General features: G+C 40.4%; 1 protein-coding gene and 1 pseudogene across 2 annotated transcripts in view; one reads left to right on the forward strand and one right to left on the reverse strand.

Annotated features, from left to right (window-relative positions):
* The window catches only part of LOC306798108, a 73321-nt pseudogene extending 71177 nt beyond the window's left edge, over positions 1-2144 (forward strand). The window contains exon 2 of the transcript in view: positions 1284-2144. The product of the transcript in view is annotated as an uncharacterized misc_RNA (transcript). The remainder of the gene's footprint in view (positions 1-1283) is intronic.
* Positions 2145-9505: 7361 nt separating this feature from the next.
* RFC3 (replication factor C subunit 3) lies at positions 9506-17458 on the reverse strand. Its single transcript, XM_079301845.1, has 9 exons — positions 17302-17458; positions 16122-16259; positions 15553-15620; positions 13816-13913; positions 13364-13545; positions 12987-13123; positions 12762-12860; positions 11676-11745; positions 9506-10500 (listed from the first exon to the last, which is right to left on the reverse strand). Exons 1-9 carry the CDS (start codon positions 17386-17388, stop codon positions 10309-10311), a joined length of 1071 nt encoding a protein of 356 aa, XP_079157971.1. The 5' UTR covers positions 17389-17458; the 3' UTR covers positions 9506-10308.
* Positions 17459-18615: the final 1157 nt, after the last annotated feature.

Consider the following 18615-nt stretch of genomic DNA (forward strand, 5'->3'; position numbering starts at 1 on the left):
GAAAAGAGAAGCCTACAGGCAGTCGAATAACTGAATGCTAAAACATCCTATTTCTTCAAAGCTTGCCTTTTGATCCTCACATTGCCACTGAGACTCTGAATGCATCATTCATTGCAGTGTTTTCCTGTGACAGCTGGACTGCATGCTGTTATTCTTTTAATTGCAAAGTGTCTCTTTTTCTGTGGCAAAATGGATCTGATGCTGAATGGCTACTCTGACAGGCACTTAGAGGCTACACATACAAAGCTTCTGCTAGCATTTTCTATACTTATGTTTCTAGAAAGAATCAAGCCTGCACTTTATTTATTTTTTCTTGAAAGACACATTGTTTCTCTGTGGAAGCCATAATTTCAAAAGTGGCCTGTCACTGTAACCTGAAGTGGCATGAGTGGAAATGTCTGCTCAATCTAGCACAGGGCATTTTCACTGAGGGAAATATTAGGTAGGATAATGATCATTAATTCTATTGCTTTTTGTTTCCAGTGTCTTTAATATGTGCCCTTTCCTTTCCAGCACTATTACAGGATTTAACATTCACTTGATGTAACAGAACCTTTGCCAGAGTCCCTGCTGTGCACCAAGACCTAATCAACCTCAATGTTTGTTGTAAATTGCTCCAAAGCTGCTCAGCCTGAGAGCAGGAGCTAACCTGCAGCACTGTCATTCTGCAAATTCCTGCCAAAGTCTGAGACCAATTCCCCTCTTTAATGGAAAATTTTTATTGAAATGAGAGTGAAATTTAAACTGGGCTCTGGCTCAAGGCAAATTTTATTGCTTGAGCTCCACCATCCTACTGGTGAGGTGCTCTCCACATCTCATGTGTTTGCCGGCCAGGAGGTGGGCATCACACAGGAGTGAGATTATCTCTTTGTTTTAATTACATATATTTGTTACTGGGAAGAAGTAGACAAATGCAAGTTGACCAAGTGTCTTTCACCAATATGTTGATTCAACATTCCAGGTTGCTTTGCCACTGACCAGGTGGTAGCCACTCATTGAGAAAAGGTCATTTTGTTGTTTATTGCCAGCTTGACAGATGCCAGTTGTTTCAACATTTCTAAATTCTGCTGTGTTTTTAAAATATGTCAGTGTGATAGGGATTCTTTAGAGTTAAAGTTAGCACAATGCCAGAGATGATAAAGGTAGCACAACAGAAGATAAATGATGTATTCCTGTGGTGCAAACCATCGGCTTCCAGTGTGTCAGTGCCTGTCCCTGTCCCTACACTCTGTATTCATTAGCACCTCAAGGGATACTTATTCACCTTATCTGTTCTGTTCCAGTGATACACCATTTTTCAACTGGAAGAGAGCTGCATGCAAGTGATAAAAGAGATGGCTCACATCTTGAGAGTAGGAGGCCAGATAATGATATATGTGTGGGCAATGGAGCAAAAATTGGGAAGATTTGAAAAGCAAGACAACTTTGTTCCTTAGAAACCTTCACCTCCTTCCTGCTCCTCAGGTGAGCCTTGCTCACATGGAGTACAAAAATCAATTCTTCACAGGGACAAAGAACTGGCTTTGAAACAGCCCTGTCATAAGTTGGATGGGACTTCAGAGCTATGCAGGACAGCAAGGAGCTCATCCTGCAGAGGGGAGAAAAAAGCACTGTGCACAGTGTCAGAGAAATCTCTGAGATGGTCTCTGTTCTCAAGATCACTTGACTCATTATCAGATTTGGGAGATCTGTAGCACCAAGAAGGGCTCGTTAGCTATGGCAATTACAGTGTTGAGCTGAATGAATTTAAAAGGGGAGAAAAATCAGAAAAAAAACCCAGAGAGCGCGGCTTTCTGAAATGTGTTTCTTACTTTTTCTGCATTGCAAACTGAATTTCTAAAATACAACAACTTTTGAAGTGGCTGTTAAACCTGTGCTGCCCATGTCACCACACTGCTCAAAGGCTCTCAGAAAAATTCATTCTAAATTCTGAAAGCCATTCAGAATTAGGGCAAGCAACTGCACAGCTGCCTAACAGCTGCAGGTAGTCACCGTGGTTGCAGCAGAGTGACCTGATTTCACGTCAGAAAGAATTAGCTGTCAGACAACAACTTAAAATAGACTGTCACCCAAACCAAGGAGCTTTCTTGCTAACCTCAGAGCACAAGCAGAGTAGGCACTTCTATGCAGTAAAAAGCCAGTGAGAGTGCCTTGACCCTGGATAGCCAAGCTGATAGCCAAGAAACTGGCCAAGCTGATACAGCACCATATTCCTGAGCTATGCATTACTCATTTGTACCACACCAAATGCTGCATGATCACAGAAAACACTAAAGCGTGGAAATTCTAGGGAAAATTCCCTTATTGAAGTGCACTGGGAATACTTAGAGATTCTCTTTCTTTTGAAAGCTCAACGCCTTTGAAAACCATTCCTGAAATTTTTATAGCCCTGGGTTTGTTTTGGTGAGAAGGGCTTGTATGAGGAAGAAACTGCTTTGAAACTCTCAGGTTCTGTGACTTTTTTTTCTTTGATTTTATTCTTAAAATACATCTTTATTGAAATATTTTCCTAGAGTTATTATTTCAGGCTAAGCACACTAGCACACTGATCCCTTTTAATAAACAGCTGCCAGCTGTGGTTTGTTGCTTGGAAATAGAAAAAATACAGTTGGAAAGTGATTGCTGAATATTTCTTTATGTGTGCATCAAGAGTCTTTGTTGTTCATTTATTACTATATGATCATTCATGTCAACTTTTTATTTTAAAATTTATTGTACTCTGCTACTTGATGTAACATAACATGGGAAGTAACTGAAAGACACACCATTTTATTACAGCTCCTCTTTGTCAGCCCATACGATATTTCCAGTCATATGAGACAGACTGGCTTTTATGAGAATTACTGGGTGTACAGAGCCCTCGTGGCAGAGGCAGAAACTCATGACACTGTCACATTCCAGAGATATTTTCACTTGCAGCAACCACAGTCAAGGAAACAAAGAGATATTTGCCACTACATGACCCCTCAAAAACAGTATTAAAAAGGGGGTTCATGTCTTAAGGGTTGCTCTTTTACCCTGCCAGTAAAATTAGAAGGCAGAAGGATTTAGTAACTCATTTAAATCTCCACAATGAATGTGCACAGCACAGAAAAGTGTTCCAGTGACCACTAGTCAACTGAGAAAATATTTATTAACATAATGCTTTTATCTGTAGACTCACCTTTTGCAAAGATCAGATTCATTACCTGATTTTTATAGAAAAAGAAGCAGTAACAATTTATTGATAAAGGTTTGCAATGTAAAGTAAATATTTGGAAGAAAAACAAACAATAATCCCAAACAACACAGCTGCTTTGCTGATGTTTATTTATTAATGTCTGTCTATAATTTTACTTCCTGCTTTTGTTTCCATGGATTTGTGAAGCAGCACATCAGAGAGCAAACTTGTTTTCTGGGAAATAAGCCCCTGCATGTTCTTTACATGCCTGTCAATTGCAGATGTATATCATGTTTTCAGACCTAGCATGAAAAAGTGAAGTAATCTCTGGTTTTTAATGCAGCTTTAATTCAATTTGGATATAATATCTGTAATAACATTTCCTTTACTTCCTTGCATGGTACCATCACAGTACATCTTGTATTCTCAGGTAGAAGAGCTCGATAGGCTAATCAGTGTCCTTCATCTGTAATGATTGCCTCTGCAGTACTCCATTTTTCCCCCTAAATGTTAGTTTAGCATCATTGTGCAAATGGAGAATATAATTTTCAGACACAAAATGTTGCTGCCGTTCAGCTCTGATGACACCATTCCCTTTATTTCATACAAGGATAGCCCAGTCCAACTCTTGAATGAGTGGCCCACATGGGGACTGCACAACCTTAGGATTACTAACACCATTCTCTAACAGCATCTTTGTATTTTTCAGTGCATCTTCAGGTTTCCCAAAGCAGCTCTGAGCCCCTCCATTATATCAGCTCCCCTGGCTCAACAGGCTGTTTACCCACACACTGCACAAGAAAAATGCATCTGATGGTAGCTGCCAGTCCTTGCCCTCAAGCACACCTGATACTTAGATTTTCCTGGAACAACACAGGTATTTTAACTGAACCTGACCACTCTCCTATTGGAAGGTTTTAGCCTGTTCCAGCATTCCCTTAGAAAACGGTGCTCATCATCTGCAGTTCCCCCCTCAGGTGCAATGAGTCACCACTAGATTTCTCCTAATGCTGATATCCCAGTCTACCTGATCCATGCCAGACATTTCCAAAAAAGATCCATGTCACAGGGCCAATACTAGCCTAGCTGAAAGGGTTTTTAATCTCTGGACAAGTGCTAGCAGCTCTAAAAGCAACTCTCACATCCAACAAGGAGTTAATTTCTTTGTTTTGAATGAGATGAACTGCAAAGGGCCACTTCTTGTGCAGGGAAGTTCTGCCAAGGAATGGGTTAGACCTGCTTCCACACGGTATGCCTGGCACTCACAATGGCCTCTGGGCTTCCTGGGATCAGACTTAATCCAGACTCTGGCAAAAGAAACTACTCCCAGACACGGCCCTCAAAGTGGGAAAAAAAGTTAAAATACGTATTTGGAAAGATCATGTATCAATAAATCTTCACATTCACGTGTCAGAAATGTTATAAAGCCATAAGACATAAGCTTCTTGTTTTGATTAGGACACCAGAAGCAAAACCAGGACCAAGTACATTCCTTAATTTCTTCAACACAGTCTGCATTTGCAGTCTGCAGGGTAGGCACCTTGTGCTAAGGGATATAGGAGGAAAATGCTCTGCACTCCTAAGCAGCACATGATGAAATTTGTTTTCCTCTCATGCTCTTTGCTGTTCTGTGCTGGATTCTAGAATAGACAGGTACAATTTTTCTGGCTTCATTTAGGCAGCAAGTCAGCAGATCTGTACGTAAGTCTAGTTTTGTACTCCTTTATTGCCTATGGAGTAAATGGCAAGGAATAGTTCCTTTAGAGAATGAGCAATGGAATACACCTTGAAGACATGTTTGGACTAGCAAGCTCATGTTCAGCACCTGCTCATCTCTTTCCATTGCTTGTGGAAGGAGCATGAAGAGGTGTTCAGCCACAAACCCTCAGAATCATCATCCCCTCCACTTTTTCACCAGGCAGTGCTGATCCATGTTATGTAGAAGGGTTTCTGCTTTTTGTCTTATCTCAGCTTTACAGCATCCACCACTCTGAATTGATGGTCATTTCAGGCTTCGCCTGTCCAAGGGACACTTTCAGAAAAGCTTCCAATGTCTGTCACTAACTCTGATCTATCAGTGAGGATCTCCTTTACAGATACTAATATAAATAAAACTGATGTCTTCTCTCTTTTCCTGATTTGCAATATTCTCCAATATTGGAGATTTCTTTTTTCTCCACAGATGGTTGCTGTGCTATTCCTAATTTCTTTTGTGGAGCTCTGGGAAATTGTCCACAGCTACCTCAGGATCATAAGCACAGCACAGGATCCTTTGTTCTGTGCTTGCTACATTAACCACTGTCACACTGAGTCCCACCCAGCCCATACAAAGGTGGCACAGAGCAGCAGCCAGTGCTGCAAGACACTGTGAGCACAGCAATGTTTATCCTCCTTCAGCATAAACAGGTTTGATGAGTGTGAGTCAATCATAAAAGATGTTTGCCTGCTGGGTAAATGTCTTTCTTCTAATTGTTTGCTAATTGCAAACAGCTAACCCCACCTATCAAATTTTTTTCTCCAGAGAAAATGCAGCCAAGAGTTTCATAAATCATTTTCCCTCATCCTTTTTAATTTTAAAAATTGTTCCAAGTATCATTTGGTAGCTATCACCTAAGGAGGCATTCTGTTTGACTTAATCAGTTCCTGCAAGGTTATCTGTGATCTATCTGAAAGTGCCTTAGCCAGCATCTTGCTTTCTGTCTTAATTAGCAATTACTAGCCTAAAATTGTCACTTACCATAGGCATTTGTACTGACCTCTCAAATTAAGATCATCCACAAAATTAAATCTGGAAAAAGCCTATTTGGTTATTCACTCTATCTTCAAAAGTGCATTTATTATTCATGGTGTGTGGCAGGGAATATAAGTATAGGGTATGACTGAGAACACCCCAGGTGACTCGTCTTTGAAATGTAAATACAATTAATGAGTGTACCTGTCTTCCCTCAGGATCTGTCCTTGCCTGCTTTGTCATTCTGATTCATTCTTTCTGTCTTCTCTTTGATGGGGCTCCTGATTTTCTTTCCTTCCTTCTCACTCGAGACTGAAATAACGTTTTGCAGAAGGATTCTGAGTGGTAAAAAACACAGGAAATATTCCATGGATTTATCAAAGCACGTGCTTTACTAGCATGCCTTTCATATCTCATTGTGACCGGGAGTGAGCTAAGTGTTGCCTTTATACTTTGGCACAAAAATCATTTGACATGAACATACTATCACAAGTTTAAAAAAAGAACACCAGATTGCTTGCAGTGAAAGCCCATATTGGCAACATTTAGCTATAGTGAAACTGTGCCATTCACTAGCTGTCACAGACTGCCAACTAAAAACATCACATTTTATACAGTAAAGTAGATTGTCCCAGGGAAAACCAAGAAAAATTATTTGGGGACACATGAGGTCATCCAAGAGAGCTGCACGGTAGGTCTCCAGCTCTCAGTCTTCAACTTCCCCATGCCCAAACTTTATTATTTATAACCATATACAGTAGCTTTCAAAAAGGTTGATATACACAAGAAAGACCAACACCTACTCTGTGTCTTGGGATAGAACTGGAGAAAGCTCCAAGAAAGCACAAGGACAAAAGTGGTGGCTGCTTGGAGAAACATAGATGGACCAGTGGTGTCAGTGATGAAACTGCATGCTTGCAATAGCTGGTGCCTCATTCCTATTTAGGAGGTGCCAAATCCACCTCTACTAAACCACCACCTAAAGCTCAAATGATTGGGACACATACTAACTCCAGGATTGCTGAAACAGAGCATAAAATTTCTTCCAGAAATTCAGCATACACACTGTACACAACTGTAGAAGACAGACAAACTTGTTACAGGAATGTTTAACTGTTACTGAAGTCAATTTGCAAATAAGCAAAGCATCCACAGCTTTAAGAAGAAAAAAAAAAACCAAAAAAAAAACCCAAAAAAACCAAAAACAAAACTGAAGTAGGAGCCAGGGGTCCTGGTTAATTTGGACAGAAAATAATTTCAATTTTGATGACAGAGAAAATTCTGAGTCAATTCTGAATCTCAATGTGTTGTTGTTAATGGCAAATTATTTAAATCTTAGCCATTTTGTGAAAAGCCACTAATTCCTGACATGCACCTTGCATGACAAACTCTTGAGTAGCCTTCAGGGTACATTTAACAGTAGAGGTCAAATTCTTTTAATAACATTCCTCACAGGAGTTAACACTTGTACTTCAGAGATTGGGAATAAAGTATGAATGTATCATTCACCCTTTGCACAGCTGATCTCTGCAGAGCAGAGAAAGTTTCAACAGAAGTGCTTGCAGCCTTTAGTTTCTTGATCCTTTTTTTTCAAACCAGTTTCACCTCTGGCTTTCTGTGCTAGCATGAAGCTGACTCCTCTGCAACCCCTCAGACACCTTCAGTGCTTAAGTCTCACGTGGGAGGGAGCAGCTTGGAGTTTTCATTTCCAGCTAGCAGGAGGTGTCGCTGGATGAAAGTGAGGGTAATCCTCTCAGCATGCAATTCAGCAGCAATTCCAAGCAGGTCTCAGAAGATGAAATCAGCTGAAGAAATGGATCATCTAGAGGTTGGTCCTGTGCTAGTCAGTGTTCAGGAGTCTATCTGCACTGCCTCTTCCATTTGAACTGTGAGGCAGGTGTGCTGTGCCGTGTAGGTCCAGCACTGCATTGTTGCTGGGCCCTGTGTGTGCAGGCTCAGCTGGACTCGATCTTAGAGGTCTTTTCCAACCTAAATGATTCTGTGATTCTAGTCCAGGCTGAAGAGGCAGCTGTACCCACCCCAGGAGATGCTCACTTGCCAGGCTAACATTCTGTAGTGTTGGTAAAAGGATTTGCACAGGGGCCCCATGAGGTGAAAGGAATGGCAGAAAACCCGGTTTTATTTCTGACAGCCACCTGCACAAGGCTCAAGGGTCCCTGCTCTCTTCAGCAGAGCCCAGCACATCAGATATGTATCACACTGCCTCTAAAGAGCTGCAACTACTCCTAAGGGAGGAGAAGCAGCATCTAAGGCAGTGAGTCCCTAAAACATTCACAGAAAGCACATTTACTGAACACCATCGCAGAATCTCTCAAGGTGGAAGTCACTCCTAAGGATCAAGTCCAACTCTGTGCTCCTCACAGGATGAACTAAAACCAAACCACATGAAAAGCAACATCCAGACACACTTTGAGCTCTGACAGGCTTGGTGGCTTGACCACTTTCCCTGAAGCCTGTTACAGACACCAAGTCAAAATTTCCTGAAAAATTACTAGCAAGGAAAGACACATGCAGAGATCTCTCAGATACTGTGCTCATGTGTCTAGATTTATGTCCTAGACTGTGAAAGACAAGAGGCAGGAGTAGGATGAGCAGGGGGAAATGCTGGCTCTCAGGAAGAATGTCACTTTCTCTCACAGAAATCCTGTCATTCTACCATTTTCCCATCCTTGGCTACTGTCGAGTCATCCCAAGTAGAAAAGGATGAAACTTCAACAAGTAGCAGCAAGCACACATAGAGAGATTAATATTGGGGTTCCTGACTCCTAGACAAAGCTGCTGAGGCCTTTTGAAAGAGAAGTTGCTCCTCTGCTCTGACAAACCTCCAATACAGCTCCTGCCTCTCCACCCTCCTCAGTAACATTGCCCCTGTACATTTCACAACCCCCTACATACAATCCTCTTCTCCCACGTTAGCTTTTGGGGGTTTTTTTGGAAGGGGGAAGTGTTTCATCATGCTTTGAACTCACACATTTACTTTATCACACACTATACTTTAATAGTAGGGAAATTAAAAATTCTTCAGCTTTTAAAAAATCCATAAATTAGACAAGGCTCCAGATAGAATGGGGTAGTTTTTATGTGCAGTAATTATGCCCACTCTATACAAAGTTATGCCCTATTTTGTAATGAATTTAAGTATTCCTCTCCACTATCACTGACTAATTTAATGTTTCTCCAAGATCTTTTGACAGTGAAGACATTCACAATATGACAAGTTACCAGTGCTGCGGATATGGGTGACAAGCATATGGAAGGAAAAAAGCTCTCATCATTTAATTAAGCTTTAAATACTGTCTAGGAATAGCCTAAATTAGCATGGTGAAGTAATACAGAGTATGAATTCAGTAATTTTTAGAGTATCATGGTACACAGACATAACATGTGAAAGACTTGCAGCACAGGTAGTATTGGTTTTCTATTATTATCACCATTATTATTTTGGGAGGTTGTTTTTTCACTTTTTTTTGTTGTGTGTATTTCTTTAGATCATTTAAAACTTCAGTGTGGGATATCCCACCTTTCTGAAAGATGTCTACATCAAAGCAGATGAATGTACCTAGGCAGTCAAAGTATAAAACACCAATGCAGCATTTTTGTTTATATTGTCTACAATTTATTTTGCCCTTTCAAAAATGTGACGTATCAGTTTAAGAGGTGAAAGATATTTGTTGAAAGCTGAAACTTTGCATTTTATTAAAAAAATAGTCAAAGAAATAACCTTTGCCTGAACAGCATTTTGTAGGTTGAGGAAAACCCAAGAGTGTCAGACAGCACAAGTGGACTTGCTTTATGAAGGTATAATCCTTCTAAACAAGGTGCTCCATGTGATTTACAAGTAACAGCAATTTCAATGCAACTGCTTACAAAGAAAAAAATAAAGAAATCATTTGGTGTGAGCACACCACAGAAAACACTGAGGCTAAAAAAAAGAAGCCAGACAAACACTAAGATGCATAGATCAGAGGACATAACACATGTCTAGAACACATGTTCAAGGTGGAACTTGGCAGAACATGGAAAAAATATCTTTTTTCCTTCAGCATTGCCCATCTGTGATTAACAAATAAAAACCAAGCACACAGCACCTGTGCTCTCCCTTCTTAATGTCAGCTTACAAATACTGCAGAGCAGCCCTGATCTTACACATCTTCCAAGGCAATGTGTTGTCTTTCTGGAAGGCCAATGCATTTTGTACAGATCTAAAGATGGATCTGTGGCTGTCAAACAATCCATCTGGTTTCTAAAGCTGAACAAACATTGTTTTACTAAATGGCAAAATAAAAGTATTTGACTTGGAACTAGACCCATATGTCATCAAGCACTGATAAGCAGATATTTGCAACACCATTGGTATCTTGACCCAAAATTCTGTGTGTGACTTTGGGTATTAGAGTTAGAACATCATGTCATCTAGCCCATCCTCCATGAACTTCTTGTAAATTGCCATAAACTTTGCAACAAATGCTTCCAGATGATAAATGGCTTTGCTGCCCAGTTGCAAGCGGTGCTCATAGAAGGCTGCCATCTGTGCAACTTCACCTTTCAGTTGTCCATCACAATTATTTAGAAGTTCTGTCAGGAGACCCTAAAATGGGAAAAAACAGGGCAGTATTTGAAAAATTAGATATCTTTTGTTAAGAGGATAACCTTGGTTCTTTATATAGCCAAGCATTAACCAATAGCTCACTCATTAATCCAACAGCAAAGATATTCATTTACTGGAATAATTTATGCCCTAATAAAATAAAATTAATTAACCTCATCTCCAAATACTATAACCTCTACTGCATGAAGGCACATGGCCTGAGGAGAATTCTTACCAAGACAGCAAGTGTATTAAAACCACTTACTTCTACCTTGACAGCAAGCACAAAGAGGAATAACATTAATAAAAAGCAAGGAAAGGATTATTTAGAATTTAAATATCTCTGTATTTATGAACATATTTATGTGCAGGCACAAAAGACAACTTGATTGCAATACTTTAGTCATTACAACACCCCAAAATGCATTATTTTAGAGAAAGCAATAAAATCATCACAAATCCATTTGAATTAAAACAGACAGGATTAAGTGAGAAGTATCTCTAGACCACTTCAAGTTTATGAATAGGGAGTGGGTAGAGAACATGCACTTTTTCCTCTCAAACACAGCAATGCAGGATCAACTAACCTACTGCAAGAAAGGAAGGTTAAAGAAACACCTAAGTACCAAAACCATCAGAAAGCAGAAATTTGTTAACTTGAAAAGAAATACGTCGGATGGCAAAGTAAACATTAGCAGGTTAAGTTGCATATATGCACATTCCACTTGCTTTTTTCTTCCCAAGGTGACATCTTTCTTTTAATAGTCCTGCTGGTCTAGCATCCTTCAGCATACCTCTCCACAACAACATAGCAAATATTGAACTTATAACAACAAAACATTTGTAAAAAAGAAAACCAATCATATCAAGATTAGCCTGTAGAATCATATAATCATTAAGGTTGTGAAAGATCACCAAGATCAACAACCATGCTTTAATATAGTAACTGGACTGAGAAATCAAGGGGACTAAGAATGTCCTCCTTTATTTTTACTCAGCTATGACGCTGTTTTTCTTTGACCACTGAAAAAGTTTTAGTCTGTTTGGAAGGAACATAGCTTTTCATCACTATTTGGATAATTTATGATGTTTTGGTGCATTTTTTTTAAAAACCTTTAGCTGAGACTGTTTGTATTAAAATTTGTAACACATTAAGAGCTAGACAGTAGAATTACCTTCATTATAATCTCAGGAGGGATGCAGTGTGTCAGGAGTTCATAAAGCCGTCCACGGACTTCTAAAAGCCTGTTGAAGAGACAAAATATGAGAAGTATGAACCCAAAGCATACCAATGTCTTTTCCCAACTAGTGAAACACACTGCAGGAAAAGAGGCAATCCAAGCAAAGTTTCTTTTCTGCTTTTGGTTTTGGGAGTTATTTTAAAACTAAAAGCATCACATGAGTCAATTTCAATTCAAAGGCTGCGTATCACTTTTTACTCAAAAGATAAATGACATACTCTAGTTACAATGGTCTCTGTTAATCTAGAAGGAACAAGGCTATTATAATTTGTCTCAGGATTGTTTCCCTTTAATTCTTCTTCATATCTAAGTTATTCATGCTTAAGACTAGTGAGGAGACACAAACAGTTTATCAGAGCCAGAGAGTTCCTTTATGCTCTTTTTCTTTCTTCATTGTTTTGAAGAAGGGGTAAGACAATTAGCTGGCAGAACTGACACAATTAGCCAACGCTCAGCTTTTGGTAACAGAAGGGCAGATGCTACAAGCATTTAAATTAAGTGACATCTCATGCAAGTAATACATGAAACAGACTTAAAAGATCAGGCTTTGGATATGACAGAGAGACAGATACAGGGGTCACCTCCTGATGTGCTCAAAAAAGCAATGATTTCTCACTTCCCATTCTTTTACAAAGGTGTTTTATGCTAAAGATGGTCAAAGAGAAACTTTAAGTAAACCAAAGAAACAAGAACAGCCACACCCATCCACCACCCCCACACACAAAAAGAAAACCAAACCAAAAAGCAGGAAACACAACATGCAACTGAGCCTATGGTTACTTTAGATTATTAAGCTTTGACAGAAAAAGCAACGGTTCTTCAGCTCCTGATACTCATTCAGCCTTCTCTAGCAATTTTAAAGTTCAACTCCTCTGGCTACAAAGTACCAGCTCCAGTAGAAATACAGAAAACTACACATAACTGGAGATGCTACATTTTTGAATATAGCTCTTTAGGTTTTTTAGGTTCCACAGTAAAACCTAAAACAATTTATAGCTCTTAATAAGTGCATTCACCTACCTTTGTGGTGTCTGTTGACCAACAATAGCATTTGCAGTTTCTCTCAAATAAACTTCCCAGTCCATCTCAGGAATATCTTGATCAGCAGTAAAAGGATACCTACAAAATAGTATCTTCTTAGAAATTACAACCAAAACAAATTGTAGCCTATTTTAACAAGGCCTTAGAAGCAAAGTCATTTATGTGTCTGACAGTATAACTTAATTAATTTTTGCAGTGACTTACTGTTGTACTCTGCAGGACTCACACATAAGTAGTGCTTTCCGAAGATTCCTGCCAGATTTCTCTGCAATCCTTTGAGCCAGTTCCTGAGGAAGGGTCAGGCCTTCCTTCTTACACACACTGGACAAGACATGGCAGATCTAGACAGAAAACAGATATCAAGGAGTACAGCACTTAGCAAACTGTTCAGCACCTACAGATTCTCCTGTTAGAAAGATTTCTGGACCAGAGGTGGACCAGTCTTTTGTATGCCATGCTTGGCAAATCATCCGACAAAAAGGAAAACTAAGGTCATTATGTGAAAACAAAATGTAAGTCCTCAGCAAGAACTTATCTAATAAGAATTTTAAAGTAACTTATTTTTGTTTTTGTTTACATACATCCTCAATGCTGGGAGCAGGCACTCGTACAGCCAGGCATCTGCTTTGAATAGGTCCTATAATTTTTGACATTGAGTTGCAGCACAGGATCAACCTGCAGGTCGCCATGTACTTCTCCATTGTTCTTCGCAAAGCATGCTGAGCGTCTTTAGTGAGTTTGTCCACTTCTGTTAACAGCACCACTGAAAAAAGGATGAAACATAGTGGGGTTCTATATTAATATCACATCTTTCTAAAAAAAAAATACTTTTGACACACAAGCAATAATACCAAAATAAGTGATAGCACACAGAAAAAGGCAGCACAGTTCCACAGGCAGGAAAATAAAGATTAAGATTACCTTGCGTGCCTTTTTGACTGTACAATCTTCATGCAATATAGTACAAACAAAACAGTGAACTGAAATCTCTTGTTTAAAAAGTATTTTGTCTGGTTCTGACTATTTTACTCACCTTTAAAGTCTCGTTGAGTACTTGTTTCAAGCTGTTGGGATTGTGCCACTGTCTTCAAGAGCTCCTGAATTACCACACGGTCATTGTTTCCTGCATCACTGTACCAGGAGTTTGAATAAATATTGTTTTAAAACAACTTTCTATTGCATAGAAAATACATCCTCCTAAAGTCAACTAAATGAGCAAGAATGCCAAAAGAATTCAGAAGCTGCCGAGCTAGAATTAAACTAATAACCATGTATTTTGTTGTAAGTTACCTCCTCTATAATAAAAAAAACCCCAAAACTTGTGCAGGCACAACTGGATTAGTAGCACTGTATTCAAATGTAGTAAAACCATTGTTAAATGTTTATTAACTCATTAAAATATAACTTATTTTCTTCAGATGATAAATCTAAACTTTTCTTACTTACGGTTTGAACAAGGACACACAACATGAACCTTTTTGCTCATTATGAGAAGAACAATTAACCCTAACCACATAAAAGGATGCCTGACTCAAAGTACTGTAAATGCAGGGTTTTATTCTGCAGAGTCCTTCCCAGAAATTCCCTTCCTCTCCCTGTTAGCCATTCACCCATTCCATGTTACTCAAGATGCACATGACTTCACCTTTGTTATAATTCAAACTTCACAGGCCATTGCACAGCACAGAAGTTTACTGTCTGGTCAGATAAACATGAAATTTGCTCAATGACTGAAAGCCTATGAATCAGGACATTAATCCTATATTAAGGATATCAACCTTTAATCAAAACTCAGCACTTTTGTATTTAAATTGAAATAAAATTATTTTATGTTTCAAGCTCTAAGTACTCTCTCCAGAGTAAGAGGAAAAGTGTTAGTAGTACCAGGTTATCAGAGCTGGACTGCATGGTCACACATTTGTTATCACCAAAATGACATATTCAAAACAGTCATTACCAATAAGGCTCAGCTTTTACTGATAACTATTTGTGTCTGTATTGGAACACCAGCAGATACTCACTAATCAATAAACAGAGCAGCTGAAGAATGAATTTTTAAAGGAGACCTGGTAGAATAACTTCTAAAACACAAACAGCATGAGCTATGGTGTAGCAGTAACCAACACCTGCCAGTGCACAATGACATTCACTTGCTGTGATTTAAAGTAACATTATGGGGTTTCAGAAAAATACAAGTATTTGCTTTGGGCCTCCTAACCACCACCAGCAATTTCATAACTGCCAAAGAAGTTGTAGATAGCTCCCATTAGAGCTTTTGTTGTTTAAATGAATATCTGACCTCACTCAAGACAGGATCCATAGTATTTAGTGGTGGTCTTTCCCATGCTCTAAACACTTTATTTAGAGAGCTACATGGTAAACCTTCCTTCCTTTCTTTCTTTCTTTCAAATTCCCTAATTTTTGTATTTGTAAGAGAACTAGTGATATGGAGGTGTTAGTTCCAGTAGAAGTTCTCAATTTCAACTGAAATGGTGAAATCTGTCAATCCAGAATTGCTTTTGTTACCAGTCCTCAACATCAGCATGCCTATGAAGCCAGTTAAACAGAACGTTTCTGCCTTTGGTATACAGCAAACCAAATTTTTGTTCATTTAGAGCTGTTCAATCAAAAACTCTCTCTCTGCTCCCACTTGCAGACTAAACACACTGACCATTATCTAACTTGCTCAGGTAATACACCCAGGCTGAAGGCACTCACAACACAGCCAGTGCCTTACCTTTAAAGTCAGGCATTTTTACTGCACACTTACCTTGGGTTAACCTCAAGGTGATAATTACTTGCAATGGTGCTGATTTCAATCTTCTTCTTAGAAGGTGCCTATTAATAAATAAGAAATTAAGTTTCAGAAAGTGCTCTAAAAATCTCTTATTGCTTATACCTGGCTAAGCCACAGGCAAATCAAGAGTCTCAGAGATCAAAGAACTCCCAAGACACAGACTTGGTTATCTACTAGAGTCCCAGCCCCACCTCCAAAGGAGCCTGTAAAATAGAAACAGCAGAGATGCTATTGTCCAAACTGAACTGTAAACAATAAATTAAAAAACCACTCTGAACAAAAACACCTACACCACAAGAACAACCAGAAACCAGGCACAGAAAACAAAAGAACCCCACATCGTGAAGGCCTGAAGAACATCTGGAAAGTTCTTTGTTCATATAACCAAACTGGTATAATTAATTAATAAAAAAGGTTGGAGATACTGAGTGCAAAATAAAAAATTCATTTTTAAAACTCAAATAAATACAAAGGCCTCACAATAGAAATATGCCAGTATTTCCACATTACTCCACAGAAGACAGAAAATTTATTTCTTTTACCGTTATACTCTGATGCTCAATCCTCAGTTTCTCCACTCCTGGACCATACAATTCCCTTAGCAAACACATTATTCTTGTCTTTTTTCCAGCTCCTGATGGTCCATACACCAACAGGTGAGGAAAGTCACCACATTGAACCTGAACAAATAGAAACAATATCTGTTAGATACCACAGTATTTCCCTTCTAAGATCATTTATCCTTCCATTTTCACCCAACTTTACATTAAACAACTTTTCTGGCTCCATAACAACAGATCACCTAGAATTAAAACTGCTGAAATCCTTTCCTACAGCAACATTTCCTATAGGACATCATATTTATCTGAATGCCATGTGCAACTCGTTTAACTTCAAACACCTCACTGCTTGAAAAATACCCCAAGCAAAAACCAACAACAAAACCTCAAAAACCCCACTCCCAACATTTATATGCTTCTCACAGTTACTAGAGTGACAGCTGTGAGAAACACATGGAAAAAAGGTTTGAAACAAAGTTTACAGCAGATGCTTATATACAGTTATGACATATATATATATATACACATACACGTTTAGGAGTTTATTTCCCGAAAAGCTAAAATGCATGCCTTGGAGCACATTTGACCATACCCCACAGAAAGCACTTAGATATTACCAATATCACTAATCCCTGAGGAAGTGAATGTGCCAGTCGGTACATGTGGCAGGGGAAGCAGTCCTGACTTTCACTCTCAGCTTCTCGCCTCAAAAAATTCTGCCAACATCAGGCAAACAAGCCAAGCCCTGTTCGCAGGGACACCGAAACCAGCAGTGAGAACACGTGCACATCACTCCTGAAGGAGTCGAGCCACTGATTCCCTGGGCACGAAGGCCTCGCTCCCAAGCGGGGCGATCCCGGGACACCTTCCCGCGGCAGGGAAAGCACGGAGGGAAAGCTCCCGGCCCGGCCCCACAGCAACAGCATCCAGATGGTTCCTATCTGCAGTGATGGAGACTTCACAGACACTCTGAGCAATTTGCTCCAGTGCACAGTAAAATTTTCCCCATTATTCAGGCGCAGTGCAGACGCCGGGGGGACTCTCGCTAGGGGGAGGACCGAGAGGATGTGGAGGCCCCAGGGCTCCGGGCAGAGTCCGGCGGGGAGGCCGCCCGAGCACGGCGGCGCCGGGCAGAGCAGAGCAGAGCCCGTGTCCCACTGACCAGGTTGCGGAGCCGCGCCGCCTGCTCGCGGTGGAAGTCGAGGCGGGCGAGGGCGCCGGGCCGGTGCTTGTCCGCCCACAGGCTCATGGCGCTCCAAAACGCGCGGGCCGCCGGCGGGAGGCGCGCTCCGTACGGCGGCCGCCGAGGGACAAACTCCGGCGGCGGCCCCGCCCCCGCGGCTCCCGCCGAGAAGCTCCTGCCTGGCCCAGGCGGGGATCCCAGCGCCGCCCGCCAGAGCTGCGGGACTTCCCCTTCCGGAGGGACAGAGACAGCCTTGAGCCTTGGCAGCTGCAGCTGCTGTGCTCCCTGAAGGCTTTGACAGCAGAGCCGCTTACCGAGCGCTGCGCAGGAGATTAACTCTGCCCGCCTGGCTCCCCGTCGGGGGAGCGAACACTCCGAGCGCCGCCTGAAATCATTCCTTTTGCGGCTCATTTCGAGGAATCACGGAATCAGCTGGGTTGGAAAAGACCTCTGAGACCCAGCCTGTGACCCACCGAGTGCCACGTCCAGCCTTTCCTCAAACACCTGAGGGATGGCGACTCCTCCACCCCCTGGGCAGCCCGTTCCCATGGCTAATCACACTTTCTGTGAGGAAAATAGTCCTCGTGTCCAACCTAAACCTCCCCTGCTCAATTTCAGACCATGTAGACTTGGTCGAGGGAGTTTACAATCAGCCGGTAATTTCGAATTCACCAAAAGCCCACAACACCTAAAAAGGCTTGGTTTTATTTCTTGTTATTTGGTGCAGTCATCACTGTTATTATATTGATGATGTCCTCTGCGATCTCATTATGGTCATCTTGCCATTTTATCCTTAAAAAGGTATCTCCTGTGCCAGTTCTTAGTTTTATAGCAAAAACCAGCTTTCAGAAGGATTTGGATTATTTTCTTCCCTTTCTCAAAAACTTTTTCTGCAGCCTCACTATAAATTTATGAGTTGCCCATAATATATGTATCGTACAGTGAATTTTCAAGTTCCATCTGTTTGTGTGTGTGGCTTTGTGTATATACAGAACATCTATGCAGAGAATTACACAATATGTATGTAATAGACAGTTTCATTTGGCTCTTTGCCTTGTAGCCCTAATAAATGAAGTATATGCACAAGTATATTATTTGGAAGTAGAATTCCTTGAAGTAATGAAACATGGATATCTGTACACATGAATAGTCTAAAATGTGTCGGCCTATTTTTTTTCCTTTTTTTGCTTATATGATTTTTCTGTGGAAAAAAAAAAGGTAGATGAAATATTTATGTGGCTGTTCATATTTTATCAGGTCTGTGTGCACATTTATCCACACAGTCAGGGAGCA

The sequence above is a fragment of the Erithacus rubecula genome (genome assembly GCF_903797595.1).
Source record: "Erithacus rubecula genome assembly, chromosome: 1".
Lineage (NCBI taxonomy): Eukaryota > Metazoa > Chordata > Aves > Passeriformes > Muscicapidae > Erithacus > Erithacus rubecula.

Coding starts and splice junctions, on each gene's coding strand:
- RFC3 (XM_079301845.1), bottom strand. CDS start 17,388: ATGAGCCTGTGGGCGGACAAGCACCGGCCCGGCGCCCTCGCCCGCCTC. Junction 12,861..12,986: donor GAGTCCTGCAGAGTACAACA/GTAAGTCACTGC, acceptor ACTATTTTGTAG/GTATCCTTTTACTGCTGATC. Junction 10,501..11,675: donor CTCCTGAGATTATAATGAAG/GTAATTCTACTG, acceptor TTCCCATTTTAG/GGTCTCCTGACAGAACTTCT.